The sequence below is a fragment of the Frankliniella occidentalis genome, unplaced genomic scaffold (assembly GCF_000697945.3).
Source record: "Frankliniella occidentalis isolate FOCC.00 unplaced genomic scaffold, Focc_3.1 Scaffold23, whole genome shotgun sequence".
Classification (NCBI taxonomy): Eukaryota; Metazoa; Arthropoda; class Insecta; order Thysanoptera; family Thripidae; genus Frankliniella; species Frankliniella occidentalis.
Genome location: NW_026267153.1, coordinates 375,197 through 400,760, shown reverse-complemented (window position 1 = coordinate 400,760; position 25,564 = coordinate 375,197). Strand labels below are relative to the sequence as shown.

The 25,564-nt window shown below is 42.0% G+C and overlaps 7 protein-coding genes across 16 annotated transcripts in view; 3 read left to right on the top strand and 4 right to left on the bottom strand.

The window, feature by feature from the left end:
* Positions 1-22: 22 nt before the first annotated feature.
* Positions 23-4,531, top strand: LOC113216111 (RNA polymerase I-specific transcription initiation factor RRN3). Its single transcript, XM_026435838.2, has 11 exons — positions 23-258; positions 636-829; positions 939-1,028; positions 1,109-1,238; positions 1,329-1,446; positions 1,525-1,677; positions 1,793-2,039; positions 2,122-2,333; positions 2,419-2,591; positions 2,671-2,932; positions 3,005-4,531. Exons 2-11 carry the CDS (start codon positions 644-646, stop codon positions 3,225-3,227), a joined length of 1,794 nt encoding a protein of 597 aa, XP_026291623.1. The 5' UTR covers positions 23-258; positions 636-643; the 3' UTR covers positions 3,228-4,531.
* LOC113216109 (mediator of RNA polymerase II transcription subunit 16) lies at positions 4,525-8,909 on the bottom strand. Its single transcript, XM_026435835.2, has 16 exons — positions 8,722-8,909; positions 8,385-8,530; positions 8,123-8,269; positions 7,849-8,047; positions 7,489-7,735; positions 7,240-7,401; positions 6,968-7,152; positions 6,726-6,884; positions 6,466-6,631; positions 6,168-6,375; positions 5,930-6,069; positions 5,674-5,846; positions 5,388-5,583; positions 5,184-5,293; positions 4,947-5,092; positions 4,525-4,862 (listed from the first exon to the last, which is right to left on the bottom strand). The coding sequence occupies exons 2-16, from the start codon at positions 8,450-8,452 to the stop codon at positions 4,739-4,741; spliced, it is 2,430 nt and encodes an 809-aa protein (XP_026291620.1). The 5' UTR covers positions 8,453-8,530; positions 8,722-8,909; the 3' UTR covers positions 4,525-4,738.
* A 51-nt stretch (positions 8,910-8,960) lies between these two features.
* Positions 8,961-12,639, top strand: LOC113216110 (nuclear cap-binding protein subunit 3). 2 transcript variants are annotated; one of them, XM_026435837.2, is made up of 9 exons: positions 8,961-9,223; positions 9,425-9,591; positions 9,672-9,817; positions 9,900-10,120; positions 10,214-10,403; positions 10,480-10,692; positions 10,791-11,182; positions 11,266-11,432; positions 11,515-12,639. In XM_026435837.2, the coding sequence occupies exons 1-9, from the start codon at positions 9,074-9,076 to the stop codon at positions 11,978-11,980; spliced, it is 2,112 nt and encodes a 703-aa protein (XP_026291622.1). In that variant the 5' UTR covers positions 8,961-9,073; the 3' UTR covers positions 11,981-12,639. The 2 variants fall into 2 exon arrangements, with proteins under 2 accessions (XP_026291622.1, XP_026291621.1); XM_026435836.2 differs by having other exon boundaries at positions 8,961-9,271.
* Positions 12,449-14,366, bottom strand: LOC113216113 (glyoxalase domain-containing protein 4). Of its 2 annotated transcripts, XM_026435840.2 has the most exons (8): positions 14,222-14,366; positions 14,077-14,126; positions 13,704-13,969; positions 13,599-13,628; positions 13,147-13,302; positions 12,884-13,059; positions 12,684-12,804; positions 12,449-12,614 (listed from the first exon to the last, which is right to left on the bottom strand). In XM_026435840.2, the coding sequence occupies exons 1-8, from the start codon at positions 14,309-14,311 to the stop codon at positions 12,604-12,606; spliced, it is 900 nt and encodes a 299-aa protein (XP_026291625.1). In that variant the 5' UTR covers positions 14,312-14,366; the 3' UTR covers positions 12,449-12,603. The 2 variants fall into 2 exon arrangements, with proteins under 2 accessions (XP_026291625.1, XP_026291626.1); XM_026435841.2 differs by lacking the exon at positions 13,599-13,628.
* Positions 14,367-14,529: 163 nt separating this feature from the next.
* Positions 14,530-18,252, top strand: LOC113216112 (ketosamine-3-kinase). Of its 5 annotated transcripts, XM_052265089.1 has the most exons (9): positions 14,537-14,678; positions 14,939-15,142; positions 15,453-15,599; positions 15,686-15,827; positions 15,912-16,159; positions 16,284-16,337; positions 16,415-16,556; positions 16,635-16,809; positions 17,100-18,252. In XM_052265089.1, the coding sequence occupies exons 3-9, from the start codon at positions 15,459-15,461 to the stop codon at positions 17,170-17,172; spliced, it is 975 nt and encodes a 324-aa protein (XP_052121049.1). In that variant the 5' UTR covers positions 14,537-14,678; positions 14,939-15,142; positions 15,453-15,458; the 3' UTR covers positions 17,173-18,252. The 5 variants fall into 5 exon arrangements, with proteins under 5 accessions (XP_052121052.1, XP_052121049.1, XP_052121050.1 ...); XM_052265092.1 differs by lacking the exon at positions 14,939-15,142 and having other exon boundaries at positions 14,530-14,678; XM_052265090.1 differs by lacking the exons at positions 14,537-14,678; positions 14,939-15,142 and adding an exon at positions 14,744-14,880.
* Positions 18,253-18,310: 58 nt separating this feature from the next.
* Positions 18,311-19,735, bottom strand: LOC113216114 (uncharacterized). The gene is made up of 4 exons (XM_026435843.2): positions 19,587-19,735; positions 19,001-19,159; positions 18,778-18,927; positions 18,311-18,511 (listed from the first exon to the last, which is right to left on the bottom strand). The coding sequence occupies exons 1-4, from the start codon at positions 19,641-19,643 to the stop codon at positions 18,311-18,313; spliced, it is 567 nt and encodes a 188-aa protein (XP_026291628.1). The 5' UTR covers positions 19,644-19,735.
* A 1,419-nt stretch (positions 19,736-21,154) lies between these two features.
* Positions 21,155-25,564, bottom strand: part of LOC113215995 (ras-related protein Rap-2a) — a 96,475-nt gene continuing 92,065 nt past the window's right edge. For all 4 annotated transcript variants that reach the window (XM_052265012.1, XM_052265013.1, XM_052265010.1 and 1 more), the window contains exons 4-5: positions 24,655-24,888; positions 21,155-24,521 (exon numbers count right to left, since the gene is read on the bottom strand). In XM_052265012.1, coding sequence (XP_052120972.1) covers positions 24,231-24,521; positions 24,655-24,888 — 525 coding nt within the window. In that variant the 3' untranslated portion in view covers positions 21,155-24,230. The remainder of the gene's footprint in view (positions 24,522-24,654; positions 24,889-25,564) is intronic.

The window sequence follows — 25,564 nt, the reverse complement described above, 5'->3', positions numbered from 1 at the left end:
TGTAGCGTCGTGTGTTTTTGCGACTGACTGTACTGTGCAGGGCGTACAGACAGCACAGCTGCGCTGCGTGCGTGTGTGAGCACAACGTGGTTTCAAAGGCAAAGTGTTTTCATGGTGTTTTTACACTTTGAAGGGATACCCTATTTTAGTTAAATGTATTTAATAAGTTCCGCGTACACTGATATATCGAGGAACAGAGATTTTACTCATTTCTTAAGTGTTGCGAGCGGGAATCGTCGTGTCAAGAGTAGCCTTAAGGTATGTTTATTGTAACCCATGTGACATTTCGAAATTGGACATTTAAATTTAATCAACTGTTTTGCATATCCATGGAATTTGTTTCAACTGCTGTGAATTGAATTACTTTCTTTTTGTTGATGTTATGCACCACCTGGCTTTTCTGTCTTTAAGTTCTTCCTCCTGTAAATTATATTCTAACCTTAAGCTAATAGACAAATATTATTGTTTTTTCATTGTAGTTACTGGAATGAGGGAAAATATTCCTGTCCAGCCGTCGTACTATTAGTCTATTCGTAGTGTTAGCACATTTCCTCAACCAATTATTTTGAATGGGGATTTCACAAGTTATGCAAGTGGCTTAAAACTACTTAACAATGCTAATATTATCTTTCCAGTCTCCAAAATGTCGACTATCAAGGAGCATAGAAGCTCGATTGGCTCCCACATTCTTCGCCAAGCGACGGCGGTTAAAAAAGTTGAATTTCAGTTACCCAAAAATCTGAAAGGCACACTTCTCAACTTTACCAATGGTCTTGACCACCGTCCATACAAGGACTTAGTGTGCATTCTACGAGACTCTGAAGTTAAGGTGAGACTTAAGTTGCATACTGGGCTTAGAAAATTGCTCTTTTATATGATAACCTAACTGTTACCTACCTGTCATAAATTTTTGTGTCTCACACATATTAATTTTCTAGGACAAAGAGCTCTGTCTTCTTCTAAGAGAGGCTCAAGATTGTGTTTCCCTCTTAGATCAGAACCTTTGTTTATTCATTCAAGTCTTATTGGTAAGTTAAATTAAATGTATTTGGTGTAGCCAATAGTTTAGTTATCCATTCAATTTTACAATTTTAATCCTTTCTTCCAGATTGTCAAATGGGCTCATCGTGGACCTGAAGCTGTTGCAGCTTTCCAAAGTTTCCTCTTGGATCTTTGTTCAGCCCACAGCTACCATACAAAAGCCGTATTAGACCACCTTATTGTGAACTTCAAAGGAGGTTAGAAGCAGTCTCTTGTGTCTTTTCTATCAACATTAGCACATATTGCAATATGAAATTATTTCTTAATATGCTTATTTTACCTTTTAGCTTCCTTAGGTTCTGATGAAAGTACTGAATGGACCTCAGGGATGCCAACCCCTGAAGAAGAGAGAATTTTCCAAAATATTCATTGTGTCTTGAATAGGTTGCTCAGAGTAATTCCAATGTAAGTTTTCTGATTGTCATGAAACGGTTCGATAAGTCTTATAAACATACACATAATTCAATGAAATTCTAATTCCAGGGCAGGGGATATATTATTACCTTCAATAATATCAGCTTTTCCTTACATCAAACGCTCTACTAAAGAGCATCAGGCATTTGTCCATAATATGTTGGAAATATTGAAATATCAACCCAAGTTTCGGAAAGATTTTCTGTATTTAATTACCAAGAAGTGAGTACTCTTTGTTCTGTTAAAGTGTAGTCTGTCTACAAAAACTTACATATTTTAATGTTTATATGAACATTTTAAACGTACTGTGGCACCCATTTATTATTGTTTTCTTCAGGCTAGTTGATTTGGACACGCACGCACCTAGGTCTGAAATTGAACAGGCTGAAGATGATGATGCTATGGATGTTGATGAGGACATCTTCTCAATGGAACAAGAACAAGGCCATAAGCACCCAATTGCCAAAACTCTAGACCATTTAATGATGAGACTTTTTACTTTTATAAAACATGAATGTACTGACCCAAGTACTGGAGAGACAACCCTTGATAGAAGCTATTCAGTGTACAAAGATTTCCAAGAGGTTTGAATTGTTTTCTAATTCCCACAAATATATTTGTAATTCATATAATATACGAACTTTTAAAAGTATTTCATTTTCACAGGTATTTGAAAAAGTTATCCTGCTTACACACAACACTCATCATGTTCAATTTCTGATGTGGTTCATATGCAGCCTAAGACCTAAACTTGCTGAAGTATATGTCAAGTACCTATGGCGTCTAGTTTTAGGCATTCATGTTGCTCCTGTAACAAGACAGTCTGCTGCAGCTTACGTTGCAAGCTTTCTTGCCCGTGCCAATTTTATCAAAATAGAGTGTGTATCAGCAGTATTGAAATATATTGGTAGTCTGTAAATAAATGTATTTGTTGAAGTGACTGAAATATCTTTGTCCTGCCAGGTTTCTCAAGAGCACCTTACAGGAGATGTCGGATTGGATTCATAGCTACATTAATAATCAAGATGGACAGAAAACAGTTGAGATGAGACTGCATATAGTATTTTACAGTGTTTGCCAAGCACTTTTTTATCTGCTATGTTTCAGACATAAAGATCTATTCCGAACAAAACAAAGTTTGTATTTCCTTCTGTAGCAGTGTTAAACTTATTATGATTTGATAACTCTTTAATTAAAATGTTTTTATCTTTGTAGATATGGTGTTTTTGAGGGGACTAAATTTGACCAAAATGGTCACGTGCACTCTGAACCCTCTTAGAGTTTGTCTTCCTGAGTTGGTCAAAAAGTTTTCATCCATAACTCGGGCATATCAATTAGTTTATTGCAATTCTGTGATAGAACGCAACTCAAGGAATAGTGTGCCTATTGTTCACACTAGAAACCATGTGATGCAAGCTGACCAACCAAGTAGCTTGCTTGAAACATTTTTCCCCTTTGACCCTTATAAATTGAAAAGGTATGAAATTCTTTCAGAACAGAAAAGCTTTTTTTTTATCAATTAAAACTAATATCACTGCATTATTTTTAGGTCGTCATGCGTTATTGATCCAACTTATCAGGTCTATCAAGATGATGACATAAGTGAAGAAACTACTGAGAAAGCAGACAATGATGATGATGATGACTTTCTGCCAGAAGTATCTATTAGTGCCAGTTTTAATGACAAGCGTTTCACCTATAGTGCCTCTCCAGGCTTTCTGCATGACCATCATACATCTACGTCATCACCTCGCCTAAGGCATTTTGTCTGAAATTTTATGTCATCCCCCTGATCCTATGTCACTTTGAAAACTTTGAACTGAACATGTATGAAGTATGTCTGTTCTGGCTTACATCTGTTTGCTTATGGCAAGGCCAATGAAAAATTTGCAAGTACCGGTAGTCAATTTTGACTACAGATTGCAGAGGATGTGATGTGATTAACGCCGGATGGGCGGTTCAAGCCGAGCATTTTGGGAAGTGTGCTTCGCGGCACGGCACGGCACGGCACGCAGGCGTGCGTGGGGGCTGCCACTTGCCTGCAGTCACAAGGAGCAGTGGTCAACGCTATTACGAGCAAACCCGTTTACACACCCGAAGTGCTCGGGGTGAACCGTCCGCCTGGTGTGCTTTGTTAAGAAATTGATTTTGATGATCATTTTCTAATGTGAAGAGGTGATTTTAAATTACTGCTGATGTTTTAGATAGTTTGTGCCCCCTACTTTTGTAATTCTACCACTTCGAGTGCAAGTGCATTCAACCTGTCAGCAGTTGATCCTACACAATAATCTTGATGTCATTTTTATGTTTTCAACCTGTGAGATTACTAATATATTGTTAGTACTGCTACATTTTATTAGTGTGAGTTGTAGTGCAGATTGTTATTTTTATAACTGCTGTGATGATGAATTTCCAATCTTCTAAATCAACAAGTTTTTGATTTTACTGCCTGGTTCAATCCGTATAATTGATATTGAAGGAACCCAAATTCACTTTGTTTTGTTTTTGACATTTTTTTTATTTGGTTGCAATTTGAAAGAATCGTATAATGCAGTTGAAACGACAGTATATCCTGGTAACAGGATTGCATTAGAAAATTATCACTTTGATACAACAGGCCTATTTTCTTCGTGGTGGTTTGGTGGTGAAGCTGTAGCTGATTGGTTAGAATTCTAATGTCAGTAGATTTCTCCATTTATTGCACATAATTACTTTGCCTTCTGTAAGGTAATCATACTGATAACTCACTTGATTGTTGTTTATTTCCTTAAAAATTGACTTTCTCAAATGGTAAATGGTTAAAGTCGTGTGAAGCTAAATGCAGTTTGTCTGACGGAAATTTCTTAATTTGTCATGATTCAGGTACAAGAAGTTTCATTCTAAATTAAATTTGTTTCAATATCTGTGATACCTCCATACGGAATGTTGTTAGCAGAACACAAATGTTTTTACCTTGTCTTTTCAATGATGCGTGCAATTTCATTGGAAAGCCAAATATGGATATTTTGCCTGTATTAGGTTTGTAATATGCTATTTATTAATAAAACATAATAAAAATCAAGTTAAAAATTATTCATTACCGCTAGTTTTATTACATTGGTATCAAGAAATGGAACTCCGTTTACATATATTTACAAAAGGACATAAAATGACAACTTCTCATTCAATATGTACAACACACACCAATTTACATGTTAATTTCAGAGCCGTAGAGAAACTGTTCAGTAAAGCTGCGTGTGTTGCACAACTTTAAAGCACAGTGATGATATACATCCCAAAGGGGTCAAGACTCTGGTTGGTGGATAGTCCAGTGACCACCACATCTGCATCCACATACCCACCGCTGGTCCCAAGCTCTAATTGCTGCAGTTCGTGCCCTACTATGAAGTTGAGATTGAACACCACACCTGTAGAAAGTTATGTTTTAAAATGACTAAAAGAACAATATTTTATAAATACCTACTACAATCAATCACTGGATTAAGAATTACCGTGTACACTGCTTCAGAACTCGTGGATTTTTCCCCAGATAAATGTGGCGTGTTGTGTCCATGAACTGGTCTGATTTACTTACGCCTTCAACATTACTGGTTTCAGGTGAAAACTGAAGCATTTCTGGTTCAGATCCATATTCCAACTAGAACAGACGGAACAAATAAAATCAATGATACTGTCTTTGAAAATAAATAAATTAAGACAAGTAGTTTTTATTTATCTCAATAACCAACCTGTAGGGGTAGAGATTGTTGAAAAAAAGCAGGTGAAGCAATCACCCTGCAAGGTACAAGTGAGTTTAACTGAGGTATCATGACTTGATTGGGCAACTGAAGGCAGGCATCTATAAGAAAATAAATGAGTGTTGATAAATATGTTCACTTAATTAGTTACCCATATGAAAATAGGAAACAAAAATAAAAACAAGAGTTGCATACCAATGAGAGCGTCATCTGGTTCTTGACTTTGAGTAAATCTTGTGAGTAATTTAAAAATATGTGCAAGGACATCAATATTATCAAAACATTGAAAGAACACTGGAAGACATGTCTTGCGTAGTAGCCCCCAAATACGAATTATAACGAGGAGCTCTTTTAATGTGTTTAGAGCTTTGTAGTCACGAAGAATATCATACTAGAAATTTAAAAAATACAACATAACATGAGAGGAGAGTTGATCATTTCATATCTACAGAAAATTGACATAAGTCACAATTTGACTTACCCCGGATGGTTTTATTCCATGAGGAAGGCGAGCCAATAATGACAGGGCTAAATCGGCAACCCATTGAATGAGTTGTTGAAGTGATTGTAATATGATACCCTCCATGGTGAATTCTTTGGCATTCACATTTTGGAGAACTTTGTCTACATCATCAAGTTGTAGCTCTGCAACAACTAGTACACAAATTTTGTTGTACACAAGAAGAAATCATAGAGCCTACTAAGACACAACTTTTATCCACCTCAAATCACCTTACCTGCTAAGCTTTCAGCAGGTCCCTTCTCATGACTTGAAAGATCAGAGGGACGTAATAAAGACTTGAAAGCAGTTGCAACAGATTGCAGCATCATCAAAGCATTTAAGTCTGCTGCTTTAGACTGACAATTAAAAGATAATCTAAACAAAAGAAAATATACAATATTGAGTACTTTTTATGAGTATTTTGAGTATTTTTCATTGCCAACAAAAACCATGTCAAAGCATATTGTACCAACCTGTACAAGGAAGCTTTAATACTCAGAAACTGTGAAGAATGAAATTGCTGAACAGCAGGCTGTTGACGATTGTAGCTTTCGGTAAAACGCTCACAAACTGCCTCAAGCATTGAGGGACGGAGACTGACAAGAAGATCCCACCAGTCAAGCCCACTGACAAGACAATACTCTAGTAAAGTGCATGCATATGGAACTGTCACAGGGGCCCCTGTGAGGAAAAAGAGAGAAAATGCATTAACAAAATTCATTAAATTAAAAACAAAATGTAGATAGAAAAAATTAAAATGATGAAAATCACCTGGTTCAGAGATTGGAAGAAGTCTATACAGATAAAGTTGCCCCTGTGTATCGACAGCAATAGAAACATTACCTAACCAGGAAATATCCATGTATGAAACACATCCATCAAGTCGTTGCTGTTTAGGTTGGCCCCATGACATGCTATTGATTGATGTACTTGCCACCTGTTGTGTAAAATACAGTGAGGGTGGAGAAAAGAATTGGTAAAATAATTTTAAAAAAATGATTTGAAAAGTGATTTGATATAGTATGTATTACCTGCTTTAAACCATCCTTATATAAACAAGTAATAGTTCCATCTTCAAATGCTACCAGCACATACGATGGCGGAGGATCAGCAGTTGTAATTGATATTTTGGACACAGTCAGACATGAAATTGAAGATTTGCTTGGAAAATGGGAATGATGTTGCCAAGTCTGATGGTAGAATGCAGAAATTCAGAGCTAATAAAGTACAGTAAGCAATATACAAAATTTCATCATGACATCATGACACATACCACAGTTATAGAGTCACTAGAAAGAGTGTGCTTTTGTTGAAACATAGCATGAATTGTCACTGGCTTTTCTGTCAACTCCCATATGTCAATCTGAGATCCTTGGTCTGTACTAGAGGCAACAACAAGTGAATCTGCATGCTCTCGGACAACGAACTTCAAATGTGTCACAAATTTTGCTTGAGGACCTTATAATGCAAGGAATAAGATTCAAGTAAACATATTACACCGAACAAACCTATATCAGAAAGACACAATGCAGCATGAGAACTTACGCTGTGAGGTTGGGTTTTTGGAAAGACCACTTTGGGGAAAAAAGCTAGGAAGAGCTTGAGATGTAACAACCAGTTTGTCATCAGTTTTGGTCACACCAACTTGGTAACATAGAATTGGTAAATTTACATTACCACTGCTAGCTGCTACCAAAAAGTTTCCATCTGGAAAGTAAGAAAGTGGATTAAACATCAATCCCAAGGGAAAAAAGAAGTTTAAAAATCTTATTTGCCTACTAATGCAAAACTAACTTCTGCCAAAACAGATGTCAACTGTTGTTATTCGGTGTCTGATGGAGCCTAAGCTAGCTGTTGCAGTAATAACACCTCCAGGGCCACCCCGATTTAATCCAACCACACCGACCATTCCTGTTGAGGTAATAACAATGCAACCTTCAACAGGTTTTCCTCCAAACTGCCGAACTGACGCTGCAATTTTTTGAGGTTTAAACTTGTCATAGTAATGCATAGCATCTTTCCTATCTGCCACCAGGCATATCTGGAAAGAAAAACAAGCTTTCAGTAACATTTTCGTCAATTTGCCCTCTTCTGTTGATTAACTTTTATCATAAAAGGCATTGCTCAAATTTTAAGAAAAATCTTGTCAAGTACTTTTTTGCCATTGTGAAAAAACGCAGCTGCAATTATGTTTTCTCCATGAAAAGTAGCTGTTCCCAGACAGGTCCAATCATTAAGAAGGTATTCTTTGTTAGTCCAAATCTGGACATTTCCTGAGGCATCAGCTGTGAGTAATTTTGAGCCAGGGATGTCCCAGTCAATAGCAGTTATAAGTGCCTTGTTTGAGGTAACTCTGAAAAATGAAAAAAAAATGTAAAAAGAAAACATATAAGAAATTTAATAACATAAATCTTTAAACAGGACTTACTTGTGCACATTCCAAGGTGTATTGAGGTCTGCTACATAAACATGGGAGCCCCATGTCTTTCCTGAAGTGTCATCTACTTCTAGATTTGTTACAAAGGCAACAACATTTTGACTGGATACATTGCATAATGCATACCCTTCATTTAGGCTGTAAAATAAACAAAATGGTTCAGATGTAGCAATAAATTTTAAAGGGCTGAATGGCGCATGCGCAAAGAAACACTGAGAGCGATACAATAACAAAAACTGGAAACTGTACAAACCTTTCAAAATCATAATTTTTTGAACTGTTAACAGATTGTTTTCTTGTAACAGAATACAGCAAATCCATCGCTCTAGCAATAGTAAACTTCTATAACAGTACGCTTAAGTTGAGTATTTTGACGCATCGCAAGCAATCATGTCAAGTCTGTAAAGGAAAGTTATCATTAGATCTCAGGATATGTTTTAATTATTTCAAATGAATAAGGCTGTAAATGATCATTTCAGAAAAATCAAAGTATTTTAGGACATATGTCAAAAAGTTTTAGTAGAAAGCAGGGGCAGACAGCTGTAAGTTAGGTTACCGACGAAGTTAAACGTGATAAAGAGGGAACTTACCTCTTCATTTTCATAACAAACAGCTGGAATTATTGACGTAACACAAGAAGATCTCAAGAAACTCGGACTTAAGGATAGATCCTTTCATAAAGTAGTGAAATAAAGAGAAATTTGACAATTCAATGGCAGTCTAGCAAAACAAGTTCAACGCCACTTCAACAACAACAACAAGTGTGGTGTAAATAAGGCATTTGCCTATCTGCACAACGTTTTCCGTGATCGTTCGTCTTTCGTTTATTTCCTTCCTGTTGTTGTTTTGCTGCGGCGGTGGGTAGAAGGTAGATGTGTAGATCAGGATACCTGTAGGTTATTTTTTTCCCTAAAAACGCAGTGTGGAACTAAACTTCTTCCTATGATGGATACCATAATGGAAGTCGACGATACTTCAGAAGTTGTGCGTAAAGAAAATACAATGGATGTTGAATCAGAAGAAGGAGAGCTGCCCGACGATGATGCAGATATCCAAGCAGACATTCAGGCTGATATCCAAGCAGCACCGGAGGTACTTAAAAAGCCCGATATACCTGGGATTCGTGTTTTCTGTCCCTTGGTAAGCTTTCTTAATTTCTTTCTTCTTATTCAAATTCTACACGATTTTCTCTTTTCTTCGCACTTTGCTTTTTTGTTTGCTTCCTTTGGAGGTTAAGTTGCAGGTGTTTTGCAGCAAATGTTTTGACATTAACTTCTAAATGTTTTTATTTAGGAATCAGAAATGAAAATACAGAACAGAGCTGGTGGCTTCATTACTGGTATTGATGTTTTTGGTAAAGAAGAACAGGCACGCCTTGTGGAGCGGGCAAAGAGATTTGGTTTAGACACAACTCAGGCCAATCTGATTACCGAAGAATCACTTAAAAGGCTGTATCAGAGGTATGTATTAGTAAAACTTTTAAAATCTGCTTGAAGTAAACCTCTGACATCACTATTTTAAAGTCTTTCTTCTGTGGCAGCCTGGATGTGAAAGAAGGCGACGACAAAGAGTATCATTTTGACTCTCTTCGGATGCATGGCACAGAGGCAATGAGCACTCAAGATGTGTTTGAGTATTTCAAAGATTATGCTCCAAACTCAATTGAGTGGATAGATGACGAATCATGTAAGTTGTGAAAATGTGTGCTAATATCATATTAAATATTTTCAGTTCCAATGTAATGCCCTTGTTTTTAAAATCGCCGCAGGTAATGTAATCTGGCTAGACAATCTATCTGCTATTCGAGCATTAATGGGACTCTCTAAACCAATAAAAAATATGATCAAATTGAGAGAACTGGAACCTAAAAAGCCAAAGGTTCCCTTGAAAGGAAAAAGAGAAAAAAATGAAGACGACAAGTCAGATGCTGACAGTGATGTTATTATGATAGAAGATGAAGACGAGGGTTCTACCAAAAAAGTTGCAGAGGTTTGTAGAATTGATTTTTCTTTACTCTTTTTTTTTTTTTTTTTTTAAATTGCTTTACCTGGAATTGTGCTTTTCTTGTGTTTTGCTCTGTAGGCAATTGAAGCTGCAGTGGGAGTAGATCCTGAAGCAATTGATGCTTTAGAGTTGGGTCTGTCTATTCCTCCTGGCTATTGGCGTAAAGGAACTACTCATCCTAATTCAGATGGCATTCTCCTTCGTTTTCGTCCAAAACAGCCTGAAGCTAAGAGTGATGGACCTCAAAGATTACCTCAGCCTGTTTTTGGTCAGTTAATTAATATCCTTATTGTTCCTGCTATATATTTTATTACAATCTTAATGCCAATTTTTAACATCCACAGGCATGGTGGGTTTAGTGTCTAAATCCCGGAAGCAGCGAATCAAAGAGGGACTTCTTGTTCGTCCCAAGATGTTCCATGATGACATGGGTGATGATAGAGATTTTGTCATTAGTTCTGATGAAGAAGATGGTAGAAACCCATGGGGAACTCTGGCTAAAAGCTGGGGTCACATTGATCGATCCAGACGCCCTCCACCACCCCCAGTAGACGATGGTAAATCTTTCTTTTTGGTAGTAAATTACATGCCCAATTGTAATTACTGTTATTTGCATCCATCTATATCTACTAATGCCAACTTCTATACCTTGTAGACTTATTTGGGCCACCTCTACCACCAGCATTGCCACCAATTCTAAGATTACCTCCCACAATGCCTCTTCCTCCTCACTCTATTTTACACAGAGTTGGTGTGAGAGCAGAACATGTTCAGCGGCCGCTACATAGCAAACACTCAAGGAGACAAGCAAGATCTAGATCCAAATCGAAGTCCCCCTCTCCACAACCTGTCCTTGTAAAACCCAAGTCTTCTGTGCATGCTAGACTAGACTATGGAAAACGGCGTAGAAGGGATGAAGACGATTCTGAAGATTCAGCATTTTCAGGAAGTGAAAGTGAAGGGGATTCATGGACAAGAAAAAGCAAGATACCCCGTATGAGAATGTATGCTGATGAAGAAGAAAATAAAATTAAAGAAAGAACCAAGGTTTGTAAAACTAAACTTAAGGTGTAGCCAGTCTTGTAATTTTTAAGAATTTTCAAACTCTAACAAATTGTCTGGGTTTGTAGTTACAGGCTCGTAGGCGATTGAGTCCAGCAAGACAAGAAGATCATCCATCAGAAAGAATTGATTTAAGGGATCGTTTGGGTAGAGATGGATCAAGGCATCCAACTTCATCAAGAGGAACAAGTAGTTTCTCGGAGCGTCACAGAGCAGACCACTCGGATAGAGTTGTGTTAGTATATTCTCATGTTTTGTTTTGTTTTTCTGGAACTCATTACATCTAACTAATGAAATTGTGCTATCTTGGTTTGTAGGAGGTCAGAACGTGTTAAGAGCCATTCTCGTCCAAAACCTACAGTGAGAAGTGTAGCTTCTTCTGTCTGGTCTCGATTATCTACTGACAGAAGTACCAGAATCAAAAAGGAGAGAAGAGATTCGTCTGAGTCAAGTAGATCAGAAGATGATCACAGTGGTACGAGCAGTAGCAGTGAAGAAAATTTAACCATTACCCGAACTCTGAGGCATCAGGAGAGTGATCAAGATAATTCTTCAGTGTCAGAATCTGATGGGGATAGTGAAGAAGAGTCATCAAGTGAAAAAGGTGCAGGCTCATCAAAACCTCGAGGAGACTTAAGGTCTAGATTAGGTCAAAAGCAAGCAGCCAAAAATGGGAAGAGTAAAAGTAAAATTTCAAGGAGCCCATCTAAACCTAGATCACCTCTTCGAATTGAGATTGACAATGATGAGTACTATCGATCCCATCAAGAAGAAGAAAGCTAGATTTGTGCTCTCTTCTGTCTATAAGTAATTGGTTTGCATGCTCAAGTATTCACGTTTTCTTTATATGAATGTTGTTTCTGTGACAACAGTGATACTATATTTCTTATCATAGTACAGTAATTTTTGTAATTCTCATTGATATTGTAATTTTTTTTCTTTCTCTCTTTTATGATTTTCATTTTTGTGGTCTTCATATTTTCTTGTCCATTATTTTTTTCAATTTGATTTGATTATTGGTCAAATACAGTAATTTGTCTCCTTTAATCAAAAGTCTTCGCTGAGTTGGTGCAGAATATTTCTATCTGCTCTTTACGCTCTTTAACAATTTTAGGACTACTGATTTTGTTTAGTTTTCTTTTGTAAAAAGGTGCTTACAAAGTAGTGCTGTTTTGTTATCATGTATGTATGTACAATTAAATGTATTTCAAAGAATACAGAACAATCTTTATAAAAACATGTGTGAATGAATTGTTTCTAGAAATATGTATTATTATTAATACTGACAAGTTATGTACATTGGTCATTTATCAAGGCCGGCCGAATTTTGTGATTCCAAGCTTGTGACAATAGCAGTTGTTGCAGGGCTCATTAAAATTTGGTCTTCATTGTTGTTGATGTTTATATTACGTGGTTCCTATAATAAATCAGATTTGATGTTATATTATTGAATTTACATTCCTTTATGAGAGAATTTTGTACTCACCCACAAACTGGTCGGATTTATCCAAGCGGATATATTTTTCAATTAGGTCGTTTCCTTCAGGATCTACAGCAGAGAGCGGGCGGAAACCTTCCTCATCCACAAAGCAAATTTCATGGCCATCCTGGAAAATGTTGCATGAAGTCTGAGAGTCTTAAACACAGTATGTTTCAAGGGAGAAGGTATAGGAACACTTCACTTACAGGATCAGCTAAAATTATGACTCTGACAGTTGCTTTCCCAGGAGTGTCAAGTGAAATAAGGGGTGTCAAAATTTTTTCATTTGCCTTCTTGATGATTGAGTCTATTTCTGGTTGTTGTTCATAAGGCACAGCAAATGCAATTCTTCCTCCAGCAGTCTCACGGACAATTGGTGCACCTATAAAATAATAAATAAGTTGAAATTGTACTTGTGGGGTTGGCTAACCAATAAATAGCATTTCCTATGTCTATAATATGTAGTCACCAATGTCAGAGAGTTCTAAAACAGTCTGTCCTTCACCATAAGACAGCTCAACAGCCTTATCAGACTTCTTCAATATTTTCATTTTCAACAAACCATGCCAATAATTGACTGATTTTTCCAGATTTGACACTGCAAGAGATATTTTTTCAACAGGGTCTGCAACAAAGGATAGGATTTGTCTGGTTAACTAGAAATAGTACATATTCAGCAAAAACATTCCCATTCCATGCTTGCCTCTACAAAAAAAAGAGTTAAGAGCTATTACAAAAATTATCTAAAAAATAAAAGTCAGGGGTAGGTCTGCAGTTAAAAGAGTTAGTAGATTCATGTTGATTATTACCACAGTATAGATTGATATTCACAAAATTAAAGTAAGCAGCAAATCTATTAAATTGAACAGTTAAATTAAAATTTGAGCTATTGTGCAAGAGAGAATGAATGAATAACATTACCAAAAGCCCATGACTGTCTCAACCCTGACTCTGAAATCAAGTTCAGGGAAGACAAAATTAAATTAATGTTTCGTTTCCCCACCGCACCTTAAGCTGTAAACTCACCCTTATCTGAAGGTTGTGGTTCATCAACAATCACCATTTTGTATCCAATAGGTGCCTGGAGAATATATTTCCCATTCTCCTCAACCATAGGCCACTTTGCCTCTCTTGCTCGCTTCAAAGCTTCACTTGATCTTATGGTGATACCAACAAGGTCATTTCCAAGCTTGTAATCCCTCACCATATAGTTGTATGTTAGTTCCACAACAAAGTGGGTGTCCTCTGGACCATACCCAACCATCGTCTTACTCCATCTGTTGTCGTAGCCACTAGAAAATAATTCATAAAATAAGGAATGAGTGTCAAAAGAGTACAAAAAATAAGTCGATTAACAGAAGTCAGGACCAAACTTACGAAAATCTGATTTTAGACTTACCCATTGCACGCAGCTGCGCATCCTTCTCTAAATTCCTCGTGACGAAGAACCTGAACCAAATCAAGCGAAAGCTTGGTAAGTCCCTTGTTGGGTCCCATTATTTAACACACAACATATCGCCCCCAATAAGTGAATTCCAACTTACCTTCATGCCCAAGATATCCCTGTAAAACTGGATAGTCTTCTTCCGATCGGGAACGCGCACAACATAGTGGAGGGCCCTACCTGAGATCATTTTGAACGGTGTCGACGGGGCCGGGAATGACAGTAAAACTGAACGCAGCTCGACTCGAGACCGACTCCTGACGAACTAATTGCCCGTTGGAGCGTTTCGGTGTCTTGCAGTGCTGCTTACAGTGACACAGCAGCACCGGGACGGTAATCGGCGATTAGAGAGTAAAGATTACGCAACGATCTTCGAGTGTCAGTGGCGACAGCGACAGGGACAGGAGGCTCAAGCGGCTGCAGCAGAGGCGGTGGTCTGGCAGGAGTTGGTGCTGCGGTCAACTTGAGGATACTCCGCACCGATGATTCGACAGGACGACCAGGCCGGATAGATAGAAGGACCTTGACGGCCTTGACGGCGTGTCTGCTTGGTTGACGTAAACAAACCACCACAAACCACCTGGGAGGAAAAAAAAATGGGAGCAGTTTTGTCAACCTATAAGTACTTTAGAGTCTCCAGCATGACCTTTACTTTGGATACGTTTTTGATTTTAAAGCGTCAAATGTAAATTTGTTTCAGTTATGCTAGTTCTTTGAAAAAAATAATTGGTGGTTGTTCTCATCTACTGCAGATTAATTGTTCGTATTTTCGCTGTTGGTTGGCTAAATTTTTATAGTGCGACATTTTGCCACACAGTGCAGCAGCGCTAGGTGCTAAGGCAGCCTTTATTGTCGTCTGCGTGTGTTTGTAAACTCGACTCGCGCACGAGAAAGTGCTACATTGAAAGAAAATTCCCTAAAATAATTGACGACACATCACTCTCATCCTATTGCCCTTATCAACTGTGCGTCTCTCATTAAGGTGTATTTGATCGAACCAGAGGCTTTCATTTCTTTTTAGGTAAGGTCATACAAGATCGATCAGGCTCTTGCCGTGCTGCCCGTCGGTCATCTTATTGTTTTTCCTGATGTCAACTGCCTCCCTTTTCAAATGTTTGTTTAGAATACATTTTCTCTTAGATTCATTTCGTGATTTGTTTCGGTTTCGTTAAATGTCACTTTCGCTGATGTAGTTCTTAGCTAGGGTTAGCCTCCTAATATTTGCAAAGGAGCAGTTTTCGTTTTTCATTCAAGAAATTAAGTAGTACCTACCTCTGCTCACTGTGCTTTGGTGACTAGTAACTACTCACTAGGATCTGTTCTTATTGTAGCATGCAATGGAAGCCCTACTGAAGGAAACACTGAGTACTACAACTTTGAAGCGGACAGGCCAAGGTGGAGGAGGATGCATCAATCAAGGGGAAGCTTTTATCACTGACACAGGGACTTACTTTGTGAAAAGTAATGGTAAATCAAAGGTAAAGAAATGACCACGTTTGTTTTTAGTTTTTTACTTTCAATTTCTTTAGTTTGATAACCTCAATAGTCCCCATTCTCTCCTCAGGCAAGTATCATGTTTGAAGGCGAAATGGCATCTCTTATTGCAATCGCTGCAACTAATACAGTTCGAGTGCCAAAACCTATCAAAGTTTTAAACAATCCCAAAGGGGGATCCTCAATTGTTTTGGAATATCTTGAAATGAAAGGTATAGGACATGTGACATTATTTGATTCTGATACTTTCCTTACCCTTGTGACTTTGCTCTGAAGACAAATCTGTTCATCTTCAGGACTTCGAAAATATTCAAGACGACTTGGCCATGAACTAGCAAAACTCCATCAGCACAATATAAACCTTGGTTTGAAAGCGAAAAAGCTAGAGAACAGCGTAACAAAACCACCTCCCACCAAGGAGACTGAAGAAGGAACAAGTGAAGATGGAGGGGGACCACCTAAGTATGTTACACAGTTTGGATTCCACACCAATACTTGCTGTGGGTTCATCCCCCAAGAAAATGCCTGGTCAGATGACTGGCTGGTAAGTCTATCATACAATTTACATGCAATTTATGTATTAGCGCCAATTTTAATGCATTTCATTCATCCAAAAATGTGGAAAAAAATTCACCCTAGTTATTTGGAATGTTTTTCTTTCTTATCAGACCTTTTTTACTCAACAAAGACTTCAACACCAATTCAGTTTATTGGAAAAAGAGGTAAAACAAACATAAAGGAACATTTTGAAAGTAATTCTTAAATAATTTGTTGACGTGTTGATGTTTTCTGCTCGCAGTATGGAGATCGAGACACTATTGATTTATGGTCTCAGTTGCAAAACAAACTACCCCGTTTCTTCAGAGATGTACAGATTGAACCATCACTTTTGCATGGTGATTTGTGGGGTGGAAATGCTGCTGAAGTATCGAGTGGTCCAGGCAAGAATTAACTCTTGAACTCCTTATTCCTCCAATTTGGGTCATCTATTTATTTTAACTAGTTAACTTACGTTTCAGTTGTTTTTGACCCGGCCTCATTTTATGGTCATCATGAGTATGAACTTGCAATTGCTGGAATGTTTGGTGGCTTCACAACTTCATTCTATGAAGCGTACCACTCTCATTTTCCAAGAGCTCATGGTTTCGATAGCAGACATAAGCTTTATCAACTGTTTCACTACCTTAACCATTGGTGAGCATGTTGACTCTCTATCGTGGACGGGTTGTCTGATTAACCCCGCGCTCTTCTGCAGTTGTGCTGTACTGCGTTTCTACGGGCGTGCGGGTTGCCTATGCGCTCGGCCCGTAAGGCTCCTTGGTAGGCAAATCCGCCCGCACTCCTGCGTGCGGTACAGTATAACTACGAAAGTGCGCAGGGATAATAGGCCACCTGCTATATTCAATAATTGGTTTCCATCTGACTTGGCTGGTGGAGAACAAGAAAAATTCAACCTTATGATATGATGGCTTTCCTTGTTTCAGGAATCATTTTGGATCTGGATATAAGAGCTCAAGTATGTCTGTCATGAGAAGTTTGCTAAAAGGAGAGTATTGACAATGGTTTCTATCCTGTATGGCTTGAAATAATTTATGTGATGAAAGATATTGTCAACTGCCCAAAATTTACAGTTTGAGAAAATGTTTCTTTCAATTGGGTTGATTATTGCAACGTTTCATACTTATAGTTTTATTGAATACACATACATGATGTATTTTATTTGCAGTTATTTGTAGAATTTTTTCAAATTTCGTAGCTGGAAAGCTTTTGGTTTCTACGTCTCAGTAGCCCTGTACTCGCATAGGCATTTCTTCTCGACAAAATGAAAAAGAGAAACTAGTTCACTATGTGTATAATTATAGGTTTTAGTGCACACTATTTTCATTAGAAATCCTTCTTTCCTTTTGTTTTCAGGCCATAGAAAAATTAGACCACGAGCATTTTTCAAAGTTGGCAATATTTGCTTGCACGCACATGAATATTCATTGCACTGTGATAATGATATTTGAAATGGAGTGAGTTGTGAACTGTTTGTTATTTGTTTAATAATTTGTTAACCAGCTCACTTAAGGAGCTACTGCCTTTGTGATTGCCTTGTTCTGAAGGGACAACATTCCTAGTGAGATTAAAGCTGTGATAGATTGATAATTTAACATTTTTAAGGTTTGGTGAAAGTGTCAATATTTTATATTGTGTGTCACTTACTGATTGGTTGGCTGGGCTTTGTATGTTTAGATGTGCCCCATATGCCATAGCACCACATTGGAAACAGTTGTTTGGACTTGAATAAGTTATACAATCTGGCGCTAGAGTTTCTTATGCTGTTTAGGCTGGTGAGGTCGTATTTTTTGTTGTAGAATCCTTAATTCTACACTGTGAAGAAAAGAGCAATTTTTTCCTTGAATCTCTACACAAGTAGCATCTAATTTCTTACAACAATTTTTAAGAAGTTATTTCGCAAAGATACTGTTTGTATTTTATAATGAGACTTAATTACGAGCTGAATCTCCTTAGGCGGGTGAAGGACGGCTCTATTCCAGTGCCTATGTAAAGTAATCCCCACAGCCAAATTTTTTGTGGACTATTCGTGCTATTATTAATACTCTAATAAAAAAAGAAAGAAAGGCTAAGGACAAACATGGGAGTTTTGTTTAACTGGATAGTGACTCAAAGCAGCACTGATGGCTGCCCTCGTTCATGTTCCCTTTCCCTTCCCGGGTCCTCGTCCGCCCCCTCGCACCGCCTTGGACCGGTCCACTTGGAACAGCACGCCGTACTTGAGGATGTTGGTGGTGTCGCAGGTGATTCGTACGCCGAACATCATACGGTCGGGACCCGGGAGCACGGGCGGCAGGAGGTGATCGTCCGGCCGCCAGTTGTCCACCTTGTACATGCCCTGCGGGACATGACAGGGTGGCTCAGAAGTAAAGCCGAGTGCATCCCCGTCGGTATTGTTTATGCAGCATGATGCTGGGTGCTACAAACTAGACCAGCAGTGAGAAATTACTTCGAAATTTTTGTCGATTCTAATAGACGCAAATGTTCGATTGTCACATGGACGTCATCATGGGATGTACCTCCAGCCCAACGCATCCCGTCCGTTTGTCAGATCGCTCACCACACCAACACCGACACACCCGAACTCGTCCCTCACTCGCTCACCACGAGGGGGCACGTGAAGCGATACAGTTTGGCCAGCGCGTCGAAGATGGGTCGCTTTTCGTTGTTGACGTACTCGCAGAAGTTGTTCTTGTACTTGAGCCAGCTGGGCACCAGCTGGTTGTCTCGCTTCTCGTAGATGATGACTTCCACCTGCTCATTAAAACGCATTGAGATTCACGCACCTCGGTCGGTGGGTCGCGCTAAACACGACATAAACCCTCACCGTAGTGATGTTGGGCAGCTCCTTGATAAAGTGAATGTAGTGCGTCATGCTGGGCAGCGACGACTTGTCCGTTCGTCGGATCCTCATGAGGCTGTCGGCGCCGACGTACTCTGGGTTCGCAACGTAGCCCTCCACACTCTCTAGCACAACATCGTAGTTCTGGAAGCGTCATCGTTCTTAATCTGCTACCTTCAGTAAGGATTGGTCTGGCTGGCTGGGGTTTAAATCACCGGGTACGGTAATAGTGTGAGGCCCCGCGTATGCATTGCGCGGGCCGGGGAGGGTGAGCGAGGCGGGTGCTTGGCGGGTAGAGGAAAAGGGGGAGGGGGGAGCTTTGGTTTGGGGCGCCTTTCCTTCACGAGAAGCGCACCCTCCCCTCCCCCAGGGCCGGGGGGCTTACTCCCTCCATTAGCCAGGACTCTCCGCTCCGCGCCGGATCGCCTGGAGGGTAGGCCACACTGCTCGCCCCTACGCACCTGTGCTCACCCGGTGGCCTACCCCGCTGCGCGCAGGCGCTCGGCTGCGGGAGGTAGCTAGCTGGCCACTGGCCCCGCCCCGCCCCACTCTCGGTCTCGGTGGTACGCACCCTCGCCTGCGCCGCGCTGACGGCGAGGGCCGCGAAGACGACCAGCTGACGACGCATGTCCGCCTGTGGCTGCGGGCAGGCTCCACGGACTGATTGACTGGCTGACGATGCGCTAAAGCGACCCGCGGCCGGGGCCCGACCCGACCCGGCCGACCCGGCCCAAATGCCCAAAATCGTGCGGCTGACAATTTGTGCGCGTCCGCACCGCCGGCACGACCCTGATGGGGCCGGACACGCCAGGGGCACATTAGGCTCCGCGTCGCGCCTCCCGCGTGCCTCCCGCGTGTCTCCCGTGCTGCTCCTGCGTGCCTCCCGCGTGCCTCCCGCGTGTCTCCCGTGCTGCTCCTGCGTGCCTCTCGCGTGTCCCCTGTGCTGCTCCTGCGTGCCTCCCGCGTGTCTCCCGCGTGTCTCCGGTGTGCCCTTGTGCGCGCCTTGTGCCCTCCACACTCACAACACAATAAGCGCACGTCCTCCGGCCCGGCAGCAGCGGTGGAGACAAAAGGGGAGCAATCCCGCGCGCTCGCTCGAAAGGGGGAGGATTTTGAACGCGCGCGCGACAGGCGGCGGATAATAAAGGCGCAAGGCCGGAAGGGAGAAAAAGAAGACCCCGCCATCCCGGCGGGGATTTGAACCGGCGACGTGACAGCGTGCGCCGTGCCTTGGGGCTCCGCCAGGCTCCGCCCGGGGCGTGACGCTTCGAGTCGATACAGAGCCGCGGGGGAACAGCAGCGCGGCATTATATATTTTATTTATTTTCCATTGTGCAAGCTCTGCCCCCCCCCCCCCCCCCTCAAACGCGCGACGCGGTATAGCCAAGGATTCGAGCGAAACTGTCGGTTGAAAAAAATGAAAAATAAATTGTTATCTGAAAGATCTGAAAATGATTGGGGGGAAAGAGGAGGGGGGTGGGGGATCCCTCGCAGGCCAGTCTGCAGGACCACCGGACGTTCTCCTGGGAGCCTTTGATTTACGGGAAAGACGCTCGGAGGAGGGGAATGGAATAAGGGGAGGAAGGAATAAGGGAGGGGGGCAGTCAGATGATAAGGTTTCGCTTCGGGCTCTGGTCGTCTCCAAAAAGCCGAGAACCATGGGGCCGCGTCTTTGCCTTCCGCTAGAAAGATAATTTCATCAGAAATAATTAAGACTTTTTTTTCCAGGGTGGAGAAATGCTTTTTCTTTTGTCTGCCACCAAATCCTTTTTGACTGTTTGGTGTAAGGGGTCGTCCACATATTACGTCACGCTATTTTTGGCAGTTTTTGACCCCCCCCTCCCCCCACGTCACGCGGCTAACCTAACCTTCCAATGCTTTTGGTATAGGACCGTCACGCAAGCGTAGACCCCCCCTCCCCCCCAAACGCGTGACGTAATATGTGGACGACCCCTAAATCTAATCATGTTTCTTCACCCCTCTAGTCAGTAGAACGCCATCGTGAGATAAAAAAATGTATTTCGTTAAAAAAAATAAAATGAATTTGTGGGCAGTGGTTGATGAAAGTGGGCCATACCGTGGCTTTGCGTTGTTGAATAGGACAATTAAGGGAATTTTGCAAATCAATAACAAGTAATGTTCGCCAGTCCACCAACTCTTTATTCATTTTTACTGTGTGTATCGACGAGCGCAATCTCAATAAACACGGAGATAGAGATAGATAGAGAGAGAGACAGACTCTTCTCGTACAAGACGCCTTACTCTATATTTTGATTTTCAATTTTGTTTTCTGCCGCACTTCTGGTTCGGCACCGACCATACGCAATTATTATCATTTCTCTGCTACAAGTAGTTCTTATTCTTATAATTTTTATTACATTTAGTGCGTTCACAGTCTTTGCAAAGCACCGCCGCTGGTAATGTTGCCCGTTTAGACTACTGTTAGTTTTGTTTCGGGGAAAATCTTTGGTGATAGTAATTTGCTTCCGACTGACCGGCGATATTGTCGAGACTGGGAATCGCATACTCCGCGCTCCCCTCAGGGACCGTTCAGAAAGAAAACATGTGGGCTACACAACAATCATGGGGATGGGGTCTCCTTCTCATGAACTCCAATGACCGCCCTGATAACCTTTGGGGTCCCATAATATTTACCCCCCCCCCACCCTCCTAAAAGCCCACGTGATTTCTGAACAGCCCCTAAACCGCTTTGGCACGGTCACTATTATTTATCTGTCGTTAGCGGGCCAGTGCTGGGGGCGGAGGGGAGGTGGAGAGGACTCGGCGGCACGGGTGTCGGGGTGGGGCGGGGAGGGGACTTCCCCTACGGTAATCCACGCACGCGGCAGCGGCCTGCCAGAGACCGGGTCCCACACTCGGCCTACCCGCAAGCCAACAAAGCCGACGGGGCTGCCGGCCAGGCCGACCGGCCGTCCGGGTCGACCGGCCAGTGGCGTCGCTCTGATAGAGGAATTACTGGCGCGCGCCGGCCAAAACGGCTCAGCTCTGTGAAGCCGCACTTGCGCGACGGGAGGGGCGCGTCAGCCTCATGTCCTAACGCGACCGACCAGGTTCTCACTTGCACGCAAAGAAAAAATAAGATTAGCTGGATACGTGATAGGTAGTAAAATTAGCTGTAGCAGCTAACTGTTTCGCCATCATATAAGTATACTGAACGGCCACTACGGGCACGACCTTAGAACTAGAAAGTTAGCTGGCCTAATATTACTACCTATCACGAATGTAGCTGATACAGCTTGGCTTTCTTAGCTTTTTTTTTTCTTTTTTTTTGTTTTTGCGTGTGCTGGCCATAATCTGCTACAAACTGAAGCCGCAGGCCGCTTGTAAGGAGACATAATTGGCGTGCAAACTGAACTTGTCGTAAATTTTTGGCTTAAGGGATCTAGTGAACTGAACGAATTGCGTCGGTTAAGGAATCGTCCAGGAAGAATGCCCGTTTCTTCCTCCGATTCATTCGGTTAATGGCGGGGGCTTGCCGCCTGTGAGAGTCAGGGTGGGCCACCCCGCAATACACGCATGCACTGCAGCCAAGATGTTGCCTACCTATCAGGCGCTACGAGAGCTCTAGGTGCAGAACTTATTGGCAGGTTCGTAACGGTGCATGACGGACGTACTTTCTGGGCGATCCTCAATACTGGGAACGCCGAGACACCATACCGTAAATCCCCCATCCACCCATAGAAGAATACAGAACATCAAAAACTAAAGTAGCAAAAATGGAGTAGAGTCATTAAACCTATAGCGGATCAGATTTTTAAATTTACTTTTTGTGCCTCCTCATGAAAGTTCTGCAAACGTTACATTGTACCCTCTCACCTCACCCTCTCGATATTAATGGCACTTTCACCTATGGTTTTCCGATTTTTATTTTGAAATCCAAAGTAGGTGCTGTTCCGAAACAGGTTCAGTCACTCCACGCGTGTGCGTATATAGAGGTTTCACATCGGCTCGTAGTAACCATTGTATTTTGAATGGTACTTTACTAGTACTGCTGGAAATCAGAGGTTGAATCCAATCACCCTGTACAAATAAGCACTACGACAGAATATTCTCAAGGAAATGTCAAGAAATATATAATGTTTTTAAGACCCCACACATATATAAAGTTTTAAAATAATTAATTTCTATCTCTACTATAATTTGAAAAAAAAAAAAAAAAGGAATAAGAAATCAGCCTAATCCAAAATTTGAAGATTTATTCTATCATTGCATCTCTTTTATGTTTTTTTTTTTTTTCAAAATCTTGAAGGCTGAAAGGTAGCTTGTATTCCCGCTTGAACAGACACAGGTCAACAAACCTGCCGAAACGAAGGACTGACAACATTAATTATAATTTTATTCGTGTCCCTTTACTTTAACCTTGACGGTAGAGTAGATACGTTTACCAGCTTATCTACAAAATATTCATCTGCGCAAGGTTTATCCTACTATTGTTGGACTGGGTTACTACCCTTGAACTCGTACGAATTCGGAATAGGAGTAATATGGAATCGTTTTAGACTACTCTGATAAAAAATAAAAGCAAAGAGCGGGCTAAAAACTTTAAGACTCGGTCGATGTTTGGTCAAAAAGATACGTATTCCACAATTGAAAGTCTAAGCTCATGCAGAGCGGCAATCAAAAAGAAAAGTGCAGAAACTTTGAGAAAGCTGATTGTTTTGGGTTGTCTCATTAGTACGCGTAGCTAGGGTACACGGAAAGAGGTCATCCATGAACTACTACTCTAATGGTAGCTAATCCAAAATATGCTTCTGGGAGCTGTAACTACTACGACTGGTTTGCATTCACAGCCATTCGCATAAGAACCGATAGATATTTTTTCGAACACGAACAAGCCTGAAAGAAATTGACACGTCCATTTTGAAGGTCTAGTGGAAACCGAAGACTACACACGGCGACCAAGAAATAAATTGAGACATCACAAACATTCGCCCCAAACATGAAATACAAACATGCTAATTTCGTTCAGAAAATTAAGGTTTTCAAAAACAATGGGAAAAAAAATTAACAGCAGTTTAAAAACATTTCAAACATTTTACCACAGATCCACTTTAAATTCCTAAGCAAACAATTTCCCTCTTCTTCTTAACAACACAAAATAATAAAGTACAGGACAGACGAAGACGAGATAGAAAATATAAGGACAACCGAAAAGAAACGAAAGGAATCTTCGATTTTCTTTTACGGCCACTTCTTATGAGATGACGCAGCTGTTCCGCTTGCCACCGGCGTGCCTCTCCTGCAGCTGCTGCAGGTGTTGCAGCTGGGCGGGCGAGGGGATGGCGGGGGCCATGCCCGGGGCTGGGTGAGGCGGCAGCGACTGGCGCCGCCGGCGCATCGCCGGGCTCAGGTTGTACTTGACTTTGGCCTGCGACAGCAGCTCCTTGAACACCTGCGTGACGTTGGTGCCGTCCTTGGCGGATGCCTCGACGAAGCCGTTCTCCCAGTCTACCGTGACCACCGTCTCTGTGGTCTGCAGGTCAACCTGTGCCGAAAAGGAAGGGAAAAACTACGTTATCTCTATTCTAACAAGAATATTTCCTTTAGCCATTTAAAAAAAATATTTTTGTACGTGCTTTTTTTTATTTTTTGCTAACAGCAGACAGACGTGCACGCACCTGCCGCTCCTTGTTCTCCAGGAGGTCGATCTTGTTCCCCACCACCACGATAGGGCACTCGCCCCCCTTGGCCTCCAGCACCTGGTCCCGGGTGCTGCGGACCTCCTCGAAGGTGTCGGCGTCCGTCACGTCGTACACCAGCACGATGGCGTCGGCCGACTTCATGCAGAGCGCGCGCATGGCCGGGAACTCGTACGAGCCCGCCGTGTCCAGGATGTCGAGCGTCAGGTTCACCTGGATGAGGCAAGGAAACAAAACGACGCGATGACGTCAGATACGTCGCCCTCCTCGCTAACCATCCATCTCCCCCTCCCCCCTCTCTCTTTATCCCGGCAAAATTCTTCCTCCGAGGGGCGGGAGGCGCTGGGGCGCTGCTCAGGCCAATAATGGAGAGCGTATTAAAGGAGTGGACGAAGGTTGAGCGGCGGGCTGAAGGCTGGAGCGCCTGGAAGAAGCCTGGAGGCGCCTGGGGCCGCCTGGAGCCGGGAGGGGCTGACAGGCCAGAGGGGGTGTGCGATGACGCGTACGCGTGTGCGTGAGTGAGTGGAGTGAGTGAGTTGGTGTACGTGTGGGTGAGGTGCTTGTCTTTCCAGCCCGGCTGCGCTCAGGCTGCTCAGGCGGGCTGCTTCGTCCCGCGGGGGCCCCCTCGGGAGCCCCCTCCCATCTCACCTCGGCACCGCACAGGCACCTCCCGGCACCTTACCAGCGGCGGCGGCGGGTCGGGGGCCGTGCTCAGCGCGGCTGTAGCCGGGCCACCTCCTAGGGCGGCCGCCCTCCCTCGTGCCCCCCAGCTACACCCAACCTCACCTCCGAAGCGGATATATGAGGAAAATCCACTTCCACTAGAAGGTGTTCGTCTCGTGCCGTGCGGGGGAGTGATGGAGGTAGAGATGGAGGCGGGTGGAGGGAG